The sequence below is a fragment of the Thunnus albacares genome, chromosome 8, assembly GCF_914725855.1.
Source record: "Thunnus albacares chromosome 8, fThuAlb1.1, whole genome shotgun sequence".
Classification (NCBI taxonomy): domain Eukaryota; kingdom Metazoa; phylum Chordata; class Actinopteri; order Scombriformes; family Scombridae; genus Thunnus; species Thunnus albacares.
This window is the reverse complement of record NC_058113.1, coordinates 27,513,713-27,529,753: the sequence shown is the minus strand read 5'-3', so window position 1 is coordinate 27,529,753 and position 16,041 is coordinate 27,513,713. Positions and strand designations below refer to the sequence as shown.

Sequence of the window (16,041 nt, the reverse complement as noted above, 5' to 3'; positions counted from 1 at the left end):
TAAAATGACTAGAATAACTTACAAAAAATAAAAGGCCAGAAGACAACTTGGCAATAATGGTGTAAAATGATTCCCAATACTTATATAAAAAATTGAATATGCCAGTACATATCCTCAAACACCTCAAAACCTGTTTTGAAGAGTTTTGACCAACAACGAGTGACAGAGATAAAAGATACATAATAATTGGTCAAAAATTAGGGAGGGTGGATGATAAGGTGTGACCTAAGCCGACCCAAGGACATAAAAACAATGCCCCAAAGAAAAATCTTTGGAGCGATTTGGTTCTTTGTAAAAGTGCTACTTGCTCCCCTTTTATTTGCCGGCAATAAAAGAACACTTTGCTGCTTGGACCTCTGACTCCCTCTTTATTTACAAGAGAGAGTTTTTTGCTCTGGTACCTTTTTCTGCAACAATTTGATACAAAAAAGTCCTATGTGAAATGTATTTACATTGTGAGAGAGAGGAGGCTTGTGGCAACATACCGAGGCAAGATATGTGCGTGAGGAGTTAAAATTGTGGGAGTGACAGCAGTTTAGAAAAACATTTCTGGCCTAAAAATATCTGTGCTCTCCACTGTGCCTGATCACATGACACACTGGTGAGACCTGAAAAAGTCTGAAAAACCCCTGACTTTGGGCTTACATTGCTGAAAAACTACAAAAGATCACTAAACAATCTGATAACTTTGAAAGTTCAAAGTTTTGTGAAAATTTTACAGTTTGAATGGCGTCTGTACAATAGGGCCTTCTGAGCAGTTGAATGTCAAAGTGACTAAGGTTCCAACTCAGTTGGACAGTTCGTCCCATAGACTGCCATTATAAATTTTAATGTTTTAAAAAATTATATAAAATTGCTGAAACATGTTACATTTCAGAAAAATACAAGCACACATCTGCTGAATGAGTTGCACAGATTGACAGTTGAATGGTTTTTATAGCACAAAGTATGCAGCAGTTGAAACGCGGCAAAAGACATACGGAAGACGGAATAAGAATAAAGAGTGAGAGGAACAATGTGTGATTGCTTTCAGCAATCACAATCACACAATTAGTATTGTATATACTGTATATACCAACTAAACTTGGCCTTCCTTTGGTAAATTTGATGGGTAGTGCAGCAGTGCAATATCACATTTCACCACACAGGCTGACTCACATTTGCCTGCCATTGTGATGCAGAGGGGCACTGTTTCACTGATTTGGAGAAAGTCAATGAATAGGGCTGAGAGATGGTAACATGGTACATATACAAATCATGTGATATGGCAAAGAAAATTGATTTGTCTTTTTATTAGGATGTCACTGCCCGGTTTATCCTGCCAGCGGTGAACCGTTATAATAAGGAGTATGGACATTTTGCAATCATGGTGGTGGCTTTATTGTTGACAAAGTACAGTATATCTGAAAAATAATGCAGTGTAGGAAAGTTTCAGAATTTATTTCAAAATGCTCTCCACTGACTATAATAATACATTATATGATCTGAAATTAAATTTTGTGTCTTTGTTTTATTTTATGATCTCTCTGGCATGTACAGATACAGACGGGTGACAAATTAAAGGAAAAACCAGTACAGGTCTGAATGCTTGACCCCTACAGTGAGGGGATCTGGTGGCTCTGTTATGCTGTTTGGGTCGACTTGACCCCTTAGAGGGAAGGGTCACTGCAAATCAATACAAATTTGTTCTGAGTGATCACCTTTATCCTATGATGAAACATTTCTATCCTGATGGGAGTGGTCTCTTCCAGGATGACAATGCCTTAATTCACAGGGCACGAGGGGTCACTGAATGGTTTGATGAGTATGAAAATGATGTGACTCACATACTATGGCCTTCGCAGTCACCAGATCTCAACCCAGTTGAACACCCACGGGAGGTTTTGGACTGATGTGTTAGACAGCGCTCTCCACCACGATCATCAAAACACCAAATGAAGGAATATCTTTTTGAAGAATGGTGTCCATCCCTCCAGAAGAGTTCAGAGACTTGTAGAATCAAAACTTTCTGCAATTTTGGATTTTTTAGTAAACACATTTCTTTTGCCTCACATACAGTATTTCATCCGATCTTCACCAAGTTTGGTTTTAGTTCTGTTTTTTTTTTCATATCACTCATCTTTTATTTGTAACTGCTTACCAAAACTACCAGCCATAATTCTTTAATGCAGAATTCAATTGCAACCAAATGTGGGAATGTTGTACAAACAGCCACACTGCACAAGTGTGCAATATTTGATACAATTCTACACACAGGGACGCTACTGTAACATTATAACATGATATTTCTACAATTCTGATTGTAGTCTTTAATAAGATAAAACTTCGTACACAGCCTCAACATGAGCATGTGCCTGATTCAAAGAATCATGGCACCAATAGTTCCAACTTGTGACCATTAATAAAACACCATCATAACTCTTGAAGGCATGATTCAATTATCACCGTTTTTATCTTCACATTTAAATCACCAACACTAATTGCTGTGACTCTTTCAGAAGCTGGGCAGCTGCTGCAGCATCACAGGCATTTTCTACATTGAATGCAGATATTCTAGTTAAACATAGTTTCTGTCTGCGGTCACATCATCATGTTTTTTTTTCTCATTTTATACACATTTCCTCAAATTCAGACTGGTAGATTTGGTACGTTTGGATGGATCTTCATAAGAACTTAAATTAAAGCTTTTGTATAAACATCTTCTTAGAAAGTTGGTAGATATCATGGTATCTAATCTAATCTGTTACTGTAAACAAAATTACAGTTCATAGAAATTGCTGTTTTATTTTACAGCTAAAACACAGTTGCTGTAAACAAAATTACAGTACATATAAATTACTGTGTTTTACTTTACAACTAAAGTGTTGTTACTTGTCAATGGCTGCCAGTTAATTACTGTGATTTTTTTTTATAGTAAGTTACTTGTCAATGGCTGCCAGTTAATTACTGTGATTTTTTTTTTTTTTTACAATAAGTTACTTGTCAATGGCTGCCAGTTAATTACTTTGATTTTTTTTTTATAGTACGTTACTTGTCAATGGCTGCCAGTTAATTACTGTGATTTTTTTTTTACAGTAAGTTACTTGTCAATGGCTGCCAGTTAATTACTGTGATTTTTTTTTTTACAGTAAGTTACTTGTCAATGGCTGCCAGTTAATTACTGTGATTTTTTTTTTTACAATAAGTTACTTGTCAATGGCTGCCAGTTAATTACTTTGATTTTTTTTTATAGTACGTTACTTGTCAATGGCTGCCAGTTAATTACTGTGATTTTTTTTTTTACAGTAAGTTACTTGTCAATGGCTGCCAATTAATTACTGTGAATTTCACAATAAGTGTTTTACAGTGCAGGTGAAACTAACTCATGACGACGTATGCCATACGATACGACAACATCTAAAAGGTGTATTTCAAGGTGTAATTCACATGAATTGTTTGGATTATACAAAGAGCTGGCGCGTGCTTGAAACACACCTGCACGCGCCAGTGTAGATCAAAGGACATGCTGGATTTAGCGCCTTTAAATTAAATCTTCTCCTGTAACAACCCAACATTTCTACGCACGCGCTCCACTCTGAATGACAACGTAGTTGGTTGAAAGAGAGATCTGCTTTTAGCTTTTTCACAACAGTAGTCTCATCACCATCTTATTATCATGTTTTCACTCTTTTACTTCAAAATTCATTTGAGTTGAATAGAAAATAACGCATTTGGGAATAATATTAATCTCCAGCTTTGTCATTTTTCTCTAGAAACTTTTTTTTCTAAACACACACATTTTTTCAGATAATGAGGAGTGGGGTGTTCCAACTCTTTCTCGTGGGAAAAGGGGAAATGGCACCACATTTACAACTTTACTACCTGCTAAATCTCATACATCAATGGAAAGGGTGGCACAGAGAGGAGACACTTCCCAAGTTCCCACACGCATTTGCCGACGATTGAAATGCAAATTACTTAGAGACTGAACGAACTGACCAACTCTTTAAACTGATGCAGTTAAATGATCTTACAGACTGAAGCGTAAGAGGGGTTTTGCGCACGCCTATACCACAATATTTAAGCAGTAAATAGTGACGTTGATCATAATTTCACAGTCTGAGTTAAATCTCTAAACGGGCAAAATATTTTGTAAATGGAGAAGCAGGATAGAGATATGACATTACGCACGCAATGGCACCTTTTACGCACGGCTTCAACTCTTTGTCCACTTAGAAATCATAACATTCATACACGCAGTTATAATAACTATAATAATGACAATCTAAAATACTGGTAGTAATAAAAGGACAATTACAACTATTTCTTTAGTTTTCCGTAAAGTGTTTGCCACCTGCATGTATGTTATAGTTTTTAGGAGTAAAAAGGGAGGATTAAGCCTCTGTGACATTGTGTGAAACGTCACTGCATGGCGCCTTCCAGGTGTGGCAGCACGCTCCCTAAGACACGTGCCAGGAAACAATCAATGAACACGTATGCATTGTCTTAATGGTTTTTACCTTTGTTTATTTACAAACGACAAATAAAATAAATTAAGGTGCAAAAATACTTCATACATGAAACATTCACCACGACTTGGTCCGAATAGGCTGTAGCAGCACGTGGTGTGATCATGATAAATTTACAATATCTACAAAGAGATCAGAAATGACAGAAAGCAGGAGACCCGTGTTCCATACATTGCACTGGAAATGTCCTTGGTCAAATGAACAATACATGCTGTTGTATGAATATTAATGAGCATGTTATAGTCATTAAAAGTTCAGTTTCTGAAGTCACTGCCTGGTGATCAGGGCCAGGGTCTCCACAGAGACTGACTGACAGGTCGGTTCTGGTTGCTCACTCGACTCGTCACTTTGTGGGTTTGTTGGGGAATTGCGGAGCAATATGAGTCTCTGTGGCTCTGAACACAACTGGCCCCATTGAGGGAAGAATACAACCTGTGCTTGGACCTGTGTATCAACATGCGAAGGAAAGATCTGGAGGACTTTCTGAGAACCAGAGAGCTGGAAGATTCAGATGTCCTGTGGGCGCCTGCAGGATCAGAGTCTGAGCGGGCAAAGCGAGCAGCGAAAGATGCGTCCAGCGCTGCTCCAAGCCACAGGCCTTTCCCCTCAGGTCCCAGGAACTGAGTGGCTCTCTGTAGGCAGGTGGAGAAACCATCTTGGAAGGAATGTTTCTGGCCTCCACCTCCAGCTCTCGTGTTGTCTCTTTTGGTGGTGTTCTGTAGGAAGAGGACTGTGTGCTCCAGTATCTCAGCTTTCTCTACTCTGCGCTGAGTCTGTTCCTGGGACAGAAACAAAGACTTAATACACACACTTAACTTACTTACTTACTTAATACTCACAGCCCCCTATGAAATGACTTTAATCTTCTAGTGACCAGCTCAGCTATGTGATCTTTACCTGTTGCTGTAGCAGAAGAGTCTTAAGGTTCTCCAGGCTGCGGTTCATTCTCTCTCTTCGACGTCTTTCAACTTGAGGTTTGAGGATCTGCGAGAGAAAGAGATGATGAAATGATGAATGAAATTAGACTGAGAGGTGAAAATCTTTCGATCTTTTCAAAATCATTTCCTTTCTCCTACATATACAATAATCTGTAATATTCCATGTAATAAGTACCTTTCTTTGGGCCTTTGCGTCCTCTGAGTCCTGAAGCAATTTCATGTTTGTAATCCAAGAACTGTCCAGCAGTAACTGCAGCTCTGCCGGTCGGTCAGTGAAAGCTGAATGTGACCACTAAAGTTTCAGTGCGGCTTTAAAGCCGTAGGTGGGCGTAACCTTAGGCCCCTCCCACCACCCCTGACCACCGACTTAACTTTACCTCAGCCACTCACTAAACTTAGTTTCAACAAATTGTGGCAGTAAAAATATTCAATATTACAACTGAGTACCTACTCTGATGAAAAACTTTCTTCCCCGTGTAGTTTAAATATCTTCTAATTCAAGAGTTGGTCATATCTGTGGAAAAACATGGGCCCAAATTTGTTAAATCACTCAAATAAAGTTAAAAACTAAACTTACAAGTTACATTTTTATATTTATTTTCTCCTTCAAACTGTTTTCTTAATTATCTGTGTTTAACACATTTTTCACAAGTAGAGATTAAGGGATTGGTGCGCACATAGAACCCTTCACTTATCCACAGGCACGTGCAGCTCCCCTGCCGGGTGTGAGCGCCACGCGCCTGTGAAAGGTGCTATCAGCTCGTGCTTATTTACATATGTGAGGGGAAGCTACAAACACCCGCCAAAACAGCGTGATACTCAGGCAAATGACCGTGGGTGACTTCTGACGCCATTATTATGGATGGTGTAAGGAGACATGTCCTCAGGCTGATACTGACAGAGAAAAGGGAATGTGGAGCAGAGAGAATCAGGTGAAATCAAAACCACTTTGAATAAATTCACTTTCAGTGACTTACTGATGATGGAGGCTCACATACATTCTGTAAAGTCTGCAACAAGGGAAATGGTTAAGGCGTGCGTAAAATCCTTTATTTGATACGCAGCTCTGCAAATGGTTGTCCTCTTGATTGTGGATGTAAAACAAAACCAAGTCAAAAACTGCAAAATTTATTGATATATTTGAACTTATTGAAATTAGGCTTGTAAATGTACAAGCAATCAGCAAAATTCTGCTAAAAATGGCAAATATGTGTCATGCGTAAATGTTCCTTTTACGCTCAGCTTTGCGAATATCTGTGAAATAATGAGATTAAAACCAAACGCGTGGGAACCCAAACGCCACTTCTCCCCCAGACAGTCTTTGTTATGAAGTATCGATTCTAACAGGTAATAAAGTGTGATAGCTCCCTGGCCAGTTTTCCCATGAGAGAGACAGTTGAGGAAGCTTCTCCCAAGTTTCCCACAATTAGCACTGAAAGGTTGTTGGTCTGGACTGCAAATACTCATCCACCACCTAGTAAATAAAACCGAATAAACTCGTTCTGTTATAAGATCATTCAACAGGATCCCTCTTATACTATGTATTTTCAAGCAGCATAGTCCATTGATATCAAATAATACTTACTTTCTCAACCGTGGCGCGCATAAAATCTTTCCTTTTACGCATGGCTCTTCAAATTAATGCGTAATTAGAACAAAAATGCAACGCATTTTTTGACTCCTGTCACACCCAGCAATAATTACTCTGACTGTCTTACACGTGCTGTGTGGGAACCTGAACGCCACATCACCTCCAAACACGCTTTGTAAACGACGTATCGGTTTTAACAGGTAATAAAATGAGATGAAACCTGCTTCACGTCCCCGTGATGAGTAAAAGCTGGAGGACATTCTCCCACTGTCACACTTATCCAACATTTGTCTGCATGTTGCGGTGTCAGACGGCAAATGTGCATCCATTTAACTCCATTTATTTATTGTCATTCAGGCTGAAAAAGGTGAGACAATTTGCCTCATGCCACCCATACCTTTATAACAGTTTATCTTCAAGCACATATGATCTTTACAGACACTTTTGAGGAACTTTTACTCATCAGTTCCGCCGAAACAGAACAAAAATAATTGTTTAGCTCAGCTAAATATCTACCAGAGGCTGAAGAGTTAAGATCAACGTTTGGATCTCGCTAGTTTATTGTTGGAGAGCCCTACAACTATAATGATTTTTGGCACGTGTCCAGGCCTTTGTTTATTTTTAAACACCTTACAAACAACCCAAACCTTAAAATATCAGAAGATAGTCCTGCAGTTATAAAATATAGGTGGTTCTCAACCCTGCTGAGGTTCATTCTAATAATTTAATCAGCGACTATTTATCACCTGGGCGACAAATAACATTGAAATTCGGTTGAGGAATGAGAACAGCAGTAATCTGTGTTCCCAAGAAATTATAACGAGTTGTCTTCAGTCACAAGTCCGTGTTTTAAGAAGAATGTAGAACAAACATGAGGTAAAGTGTCAGGATCTAAGTTCTTCACGTAGATTCGAGGAAAATACAGTCAAAATAAGATCAAAACATCAGAATGACGGCGCATTCTTAATCTTATTCGCAACAACCTGATGCTCAATTTGCATTTGAATGACTAGTGTGCACGTGTGTGTGGGAACCTGAGAGCGCGTGGGCCTCCACACACTTCTTTTAATGATGTACTAGTTCTGACAGATAATAAAAGTGTAAATGGAGCTTCTTTCTTCTTTCCCCACGAGGAAGAGACAGAAAACTGTCTGATTGCAGTGAAGTTTGGGGCCAAAAAAAATCAAAATGAACAATAAAAATCACATTTCAATAAAAGTATAGCTTTTTAGTTGCAAGATGTTTTGCCAAAATATATTCGAACTTAACAGTGTCTCCTCTACAATTTGGATATTTGTCGAAGTTTAATTTTAGCAACAAAGAAGACAAACTCTTATCCATGCATTCGTTATTCATCATATTGCTCATTGCCATTGTATGGTGATGTCAAACAGTCCATTAATTGCTTTTTCAGAGACAAAAATCAACCTTTAAAATAGTTTTGACAGGTGATGGACAAATGTCAGACTCTGCAGACAAACTGATGCGTCAGACTGAACTTCAAAGGGCTGCTGGAGGTGTTAAGACACGTTTTGTTTCCTGTAAACTGACACCAGACACGCGTGGAAAACAAATGTGAGCAGCTGTTGGTGAGAGAATGAATACTAATTATAATGAAAACAAACGTGGTAACGTATAGTTGAAGTGCTGCTTGATTGAAAAGCAGAGAAAATTAGTTATATGTGATTCTAAATAAGTTTGATATGGGCTCCGAAGTTACATATAATTACAGAATTTAGGCTACTGATATAATTATTTACTTTTTCAAAAGAATTACACAATATTTACAGCACACTTCAGTCTTGGTCAAGCCTTTTTAAGAAGTGAATAGGTTGATGGAAACATATTGTTACAGGGCTACATGCTGAAATGAAATATGGTTTGTGAAATGTTTTATTTTTTAACATTTTTGTGGTGAATTTTTTGCAGACTGCCTTTAGGCTATATTATAGTTTTTCATGTTTAAATCCAAACGGGCTGTGTCAGCAGAGGCCCGGCTATCTTTTTGAAGTGGGAACTGAACTCTTTCACCTCCAGGCCAGACTTCACACGTGAAAGATGTCACTCTGCAGGAAGCCATGCTTCACACCTCTAACTCAAACTAAAAAGAGCTGTCACAAACTGTCTGCTGCTTGTATCTTATTTGATTTCTAAGAAATCACTTGACACCATGTTTTTTTCATTTGAAATGTTTTTTTTTATTTGTTTTTTGATAAAAAAGTATATTGCTCTCCATAGGGAGACATCCAGAATAAATTAGTGTGCAAAATATACAAGATATATATTTAAAGTGAATACAAGTTATATCGTACACAGAACCACAGATGTCATTCATGCCAGCAGACATAATGGCACACGGGTGGATGTGAGGGGCTGCATGGGGTTCTCCCAGCCTCGAACCCTGAAGTCCCACACCTGCAAATGTGACGGATGGACACTCAATCATTATCCACTTCAGTAGCTTGAATCACGTAAGCAGATGCGTCAGTATATGAAGGAGGAGACAAGACTCTTCAGCTCCATGATACTCACCTCTAAACTTGCTTTTAAAGCACAGCAGCAGTCCCAGCTGGCCAGCTTGATGATCCAGCTCATGTCACATCCGTCCCAGTCTGGGAGCGTCCCTGTGCCTGTCAGCAGAATAGATGGCTGCCCCACTGACTGAGCTCATTCAAAAGTATTAAACAAGAGTAGTGAGTTAACCCTATCACACATACAGCACATGTACAAATGACATTTTTACATTATTTACAGGCTTTGAGGTTGTGGTTGAATGCCAACATTGCTATGAGTTATCAGAGAACTAGAGGCCATTGTTTACAACCTTACAATGCATTTTCCTTTCAGGAACAACATAGATGGTTAGATTGTTACACTCATTAAAAGTTCACTTTGAGAAGTCACTTTGTGGTGATCAAGGCCAGGGCCTCCACAAAGTCTGGCTGACCGGGAGGCTCTGAGACGAGCTCTGCTTGCTCGCTCGTCTCTCCACCCTGATGTCAAGCTGACTGTGTCTCTGAGGCTGTTGGGGAACTCTAGGAAACCCTTGCTGGACTGGAAGTTGGTAGGGATGAGCAAAACTGTTCACACCAAAGGCACGTGTATGTAATCTGTGCTTGGACTTTTGCCTCAGCATCCGAAGGATGGACTTTGTGTGTGGCAGAGAGCTGGAGAACTGGGCTTCACTTCTCGTTTGGACACCTGCAGAATCAGAGTCTGAGCGGGTTAAACGAGCAGTGAAAGATGCATCCAGAGCTGCTCCAAGCCACAGGCCTTTCCCCTCAGGTCCTAGAAACTGAGCGGCTTTCTGCAGGCAGGTGGAGAAGCCGTCTTGAAAGGAGTGTTTCTGGCCTTCACCTCCAGCTCTCGTGTTGTCTCTTTTGGCGGTGTTCTGTAGGAAGAGGACTGTGTGCTCCAGGATCTCAGTTTTCTCCACTCTGGGTTGAGTCCCACCCTGCATGAAAACATCAGTATGAGTTAATGGAGTCTGCTGGCTTCAGTAAGAGGCCTGAATGGTATATTATGATTACATTGCCTAAAAATACAGCTTTCACATACTTCCTTTATATTCTTTAGCTAAACATGTCTTTATATTTCTATGTTTAATTGTATGCAAATGTTAAAAAGCTGCTGGATTTCTTAAATTTGATATAGTGTGCTAACAGTAGATCTCTTCTCACAGTATCTACAAGTGCACTCAAAGGGATTCATCTCTTACCGGTTGTTGTGGCTGCTGAAGCAACATGGTCCTCAGACACTCCAGACTGCGGTTCATCCTCTCCCTTCGCCGTTTCTCCACTTGAGATTTTATGAACTAGAAGAGACAGAGACAGAAAAAAAGAAAATGTAAATGTAAAGAAAATGGCTCTTCAATTTAATGAAATTTACTCTGAGTAATGAAATTTACTCAGTCTAACTGTTAACTTAGCAGTTGTTATCTGTCGTCTATATAAAAAAAACAACATATTATGATGTATTTTTACCTTTCTGTCGTTTGCTCCATCCTCAGCTTCCTGTATCAGTTTCATTCTCCAATGTTGTCTGTCCTTATCCAGTGGTGAGGTAACAACTTCCTTCACAGTCTGCAACTAATCAGATAATGAGGCTCTTGTCCCAGGCTGCTTCTTTTACCTCCTCCATGCCAGTCCCTCAGACTCCTCCTACCAGCCAATCACTAATAACACCACGTCACCTAACCACGCCCCCTATCTGGCTCTTGGTTCACACACTTTTTTATACCCAGTGATGTAGACAACTTTAAATTAAATTAAGTGTACTGTGCTACCATTTATCTAACAATTTATTGAGCTTAAACTCGTGCGTAAAAGCCATGCGTAAAATGACTGGAATTTGAGACTTTACCTTTAGAATATTAAACACATAACTTCAGATTTGCTTTATTTAAGATAAAATCAGCGATGCTCAATGTAGAAAAGTTGGTGAGTCTCATCTCTCTGCTTTAGCAACATTTGAAACATCCTTTACTGTTTCCTCCGAAGCACGATATTAGAGCGAATTTGAAACACACACTTTTCTAGATATTCACTGCAACAACAAATTATGACTTTATAACGTTGTTGTTGTTGCACTTTTTAGTAATTTTTATCAGTATATGATATGCAGATTTTTCCTGTGATATTCCAGTGATATCGAAGATACTTGATTGTTGTACAATCAGTACAGCTGCGCCATAGGAGCACCCTCCATGATGAAACATCTGGGGCCAAATGGAGAAATTTTAGCCCAATCATTATTGGTCAATATCATTTACTAAACGTGGCTCAAACATCACTGTTGAGAGGTTATTTTTCAGCTCAATACGTCTTGTTTTCTTTTTTCCTGCTCGTTTTTTCCTTTCCATTATCCTAAACTGTGGACGAGTGCCAACACTTTGCTATTCACACTTGACGCCTTTGCATTTGTCAGCCAGTCGACAGGGTGAAGGTAACAATGCTTAACACCTCCGAGTCACAATAGACCACGCGTGCCATTTGTGCCGCTGTCTCGTGCTGGCGCGCCTTTTAGCGCCACAGTTGTTCGACATTTGCCTGTGAAACTTCTTTGATGTTGCCAGGCGACCGTTTTTTTTATGCGTCGTCTATGGAGGTGCGCATATATTCATCAAAATCTCAAATAATAGACGTATAAAAGTAATCATACTTGGTACACAGGTGCCCCATGGAGATGTACTCAACATATTAAAGCATGTATTTAATAACGCTACCACGCTAACACAGTTTTGCCTCTATTGGCACATAGGCTACAGTATTTCATCCGATCTTCATCAAATTTGGTCTGGGTTCATTTTTTGATATCGCTCACCTTTTATCTGTAACTGCTTACCACGGAGGCGCTACAGTAACAATATAAGATGATATTTCTACAATTCTGTAGTCGTTAATGAGATGAAACTTAGTACACAGCTCATCCATGAGCATGTGATATCATACGATATCATCTTTATACCTATTTAATGCAAACAGATATCTTAAACATATTTTGCAGTCGTGACTTACTTAAAGGTGTAATTCACATGAATTGTTTGGATTATACATAGATCTGGCGCGTGCCTGAAACACACCTGCACGCGCCGGTGTAGATCAAAGGGCATGCTGGATTTAGCGCCTTTAAATTAAATGTTTTTCCTGTAACAACCCAACATTTCTACGCACGCGCTCCACTCCAACGTAGTTGGTTGAAAGAGAGATCTGCTTTTAGCTTTTTCACAACAGTAGTCTCATCACCATCTTATTATCATGTTTTCACTCTTTTACCTCAAAAACAATTTGAGTTGAATAGAAAGTAACGCAGTTATGAATGATGTTAATTTCCAGCTTTGTCATTTTTTTCTATAAATTTCACACACACATATTTTCAGATAATGAGGAGCGGAGTATTCCAACTCTTTCTCGTGGGAAAAGGGGAAATGGCACCACATTTACAACTTTACTACCTGCTAAATCTCATACATCAATGGAAGGGGAGAGGAGACACTTCCCGACGATTGAAATGCAAATTACTTACAGCCTGAACGAACTGACCAACTCTTTAAACTGATACAGTTAAATGATCTTACAGAGTGAAGCGTAAGAGGGGTTTTGCGCACGCCTAAAGCAAAGCAGGATAGAGATATGACATTACGCACGCAATGGCACCTTTTACGCACGGTTTCAATTCATAACATTCATACACGCGGATATAATAACTGTAATAATGACAATCCAAAATACCGGTAGTAATATAAGGACAATTACAAATATGTCTTTAGTTTTCCGTAAAGTGTTTGTCACCTGCATGTATGTTATAGTTTTTAGGAGTGAAAAGGGAGGATTAAGCCTCTGTGACATTGTGTGAAACGTCACTGCATGGCGCCTTCCAGGTGTGGCAGCACGCTCCCTTAGACACGTGCCAGGAAACAATCAATAAACACGTATGCATTGTCTTAATGGTTTTTACCTTTGTTTATTTACAAATAGCAAATAAAATAAATTAAGGTGCAAAAATACTTCATACATGAAACATTCACCACGACTTGGTCCGAATAGGCTGTAGCAGCACGTGGTGTGGTCATGATACATTTACAATATCTACAAAGAGATCAGAAATGACAGAAAGCAGGAGACTCGTGTTCCATACATTGCACTAATGTAAAATGTCCTTGGTCAAATGAACAATACATGCTGTTGTATGAATATTAATGAGCATGTTATAGTCATTAAAAGTTCAGTTTCTGAAGTCACTGCCTGGTGATCAGGGCCAGGGTCTCCACAGAGACTGACTGACAGGTCGGTTCTGGTTGTTCACTCGACTCGTCACTGTGTGGGTCTGTTGGGGAATTGTGGAGGAGCAACGTGAGTCTCTGTGGCTGTGAACACAACTGGCCCCACTGAGGGGAGAATACAACCTGTGCTTGGACCTGTGTATCAACATGCGAAGGAAAGATCTGGACGACTTTCTGAGAACCAGAGAGCTGGAAGATTCAGATGTCCTGTGGTCGCCTGCAGGATCAGAGTCTGAGCGAGCAGCGAAAGATGCATCCAGAGCTGCTCCAAGCCACAGGCCCTTCCCCTCAGGTCCCAGGAACTGAGTGGCTCTCTGTAGGCAGGTGGAGAAGCCATCTTGGAAGGAGTGTTTCTGGCCTCCACCTCCAGCTCTCGTGTTGTCTCTTTTGGTGGTGTTCTGTAGGAAGAGGACTGTGTGCTCCAGTATCTCAGCTTTCTCTACTCTGCGCTGAGTCTGTTCCTGAGACAGAAACAAAGACTTAATACACACACTTAACTTATTTAGTTACTAAATACTCACAGCCCCCTATGAAAGGACTTTAATCTTCTAGTGACCAGCTGAGCTATGTGATCTTTACCTGTTGCTGTAGCAGAAGAGTCTTAAGGTTCTCCAGGCTGCGGTTCATTCTCTCTCTTCGACGTCTTTCAACTTGAGGTTTGAGGATCTGCGAGAGAAAGAGATGATGAAATGATGAATGAAATTAGACTGAGAGGTGAAAATCTTTCAATCTTTTCAAAATCATTTCCTTTCTCCTACATATACAATAATCTGTAATATTAAATGTAACACGTACCTTTCTTTGGGCCTTTGCGTCCTCTGAGTCCTGAAGCAATTTCATGTTTGTAATCCAAGAACTGTCCAGCAATAACTGCAGCTCTGCCGGTCGGTCAGTAAAGGCTGAATGTGACCACTAAAGTTTCAGTGCGGCTTAAAAGCCGTAGGTGGGCGTAACCTTAGGCCCCTCCCACCACCCCTGACCACCGACTTAACTTTACCTCAGCCACTCACTAAACTTAGTTTCAACAAATTGTGGCAGTAAAATATTCAACATTGCAACTGAGTGCCCACTCTGATGACAGACTTTTTTTCCCTGTAGTTTAAATATCTTCTACTTCAAGAGTTGGTCATATCAGTGGAAAAACATGGGTCCAAATTTGTTAAATCACTCAAATAAAGTTAAAAACTAAACTTAAGAATTACATTGAAAAGAGTCCTTTTAACATCAAATTGTTTTCTTAATGATCTATGTTTAACACATTTTTCACAAGTAGAGATTAAGGGATTGGTGCGCACATAGGACCCTTCACTTATCCACAGGCGCGTGCCACTGCCCTGCCGGGTGTGAGCGCCACGCGCCTGTGAAAGGTGTCATCAGCTCGTGCTTATTTACATATGTGAGGGGAAGCTACAAACACCCGCCAAAACAGCGTGAAGCTCAGGCAAATGACCGTGGGTGACTTCTGACGCCATTATTATGGATGGTGTAAGGAGACGTGTCCTCAGGCTGATACTGACAGAGAAAAGGGAGTGTGGAGCAGAGAGAATCAGGTGAAATCAAAAACACTTTGAATAAACTCACTTTCAGTGACTTACTGATGATGGAGGCTCACATACATTCTGTAAAGTCTGGAACTGGGGAAACGGTTAAGGCGTGCGTAAAATCCTTTATTTGATGCGCAGCTCTTGAAGTAGTTGTCCTCTTGATTGTGGGTGTAAAACAAAACCAAGTCAAAACTGCAAAATTGATTGATATATTTGAACTCATTCATGATATGTTTGTTGTAAATTTACAAGCAATCAGCAAAAGTCTGCTAAAAATGGCAAATATGTGTCATGCGTAAATGTTCCTTTTACGCTCAGCTTTGCGAATATCTGTGAAATAATGAGATTAAAACCAAACGCGTGGGAACCCAAACGCCACTTCTCCTCCAAACAGTCTTTGTTATGAAGTATCGATTCTAACAGGTAATAAAGTGTGATAGCTCCCTGGCCAGTTTTCCCATGAGAGAGACAGTTGAGGAAGCTTCTCCCAAGTTTCCCACAATTAGCACTGAAAGGTTGTTGGTCTGGACTGCAAATACGCATCCACCACCTAGTAAATAAAACCGAATAAACTCGTTCTGTGTCAGATCATTCCCCAGAAACTCTCTTAGCATAATCCATTGATATTAAATATCTGTATTTCTCAACCGTGGAGTGCGTAAAATCTTTCCCTTTACGC

General features: G+C 39.8%; 2 protein-coding genes across 3 annotated transcripts; both read right to left on the bottom strand.

Moving 5' to 3' along the window:
* Nucleotides 1-4,489: 4,489 nt before the first annotated feature.
* Nucleotides 4,490-14,732, bottom strand: LOC122987828 (enhancer of split m7 protein-like). Of its 2 annotated transcripts, XM_044359869.1 has the most exons (4): nucleotides 14,614-14,732; nucleotides 14,398-14,484; nucleotides 14,069-14,279; nucleotides 4,490-5,076 (listed from the first exon to the last, which is right to left on the bottom strand). In XM_044359869.1, exons 1-4 carry the CDS (start codon nucleotides 14,656-14,658, stop codon nucleotides 4,790-4,792), a joined length of 630 nt encoding a protein of 209 aa, XP_044215804.1. In that variant the 5' UTR covers nucleotides 14,659-14,732; the 3' UTR covers nucleotides 4,490-4,789. The 2 variants fall into 2 exon arrangements, with proteins under 2 accessions (XP_044215804.1, XP_044215803.1); XM_044359868.1 differs by lacking the exons at nucleotides 14,069-14,279; nucleotides 14,398-14,484; nucleotides 14,614-14,732 and adding exons at nucleotides 5,406-5,492; nucleotides 5,622-5,730 and having other exon boundaries at nucleotides 4,490-5,287.
* Nucleotides 9,238-11,154, bottom strand: LOC122987826. Its single transcript, XM_044359866.1, has 4 exons — nucleotides 11,021-11,154; nucleotides 10,756-10,851; nucleotides 9,570-10,491; nucleotides 9,238-9,452 (listed from the first exon to the last, which is right to left on the bottom strand). Exons 1-3 carry the CDS (start codon nucleotides 11,063-11,065, stop codon nucleotides 9,952-9,954), a joined length of 681 nt encoding a protein of 226 aa, XP_044215801.1. The 5' UTR covers nucleotides 11,066-11,154; the 3' UTR covers nucleotides 9,238-9,452; nucleotides 9,570-9,951.
* Nucleotides 14,733-16,041: the final 1,309 nt, after the last annotated feature.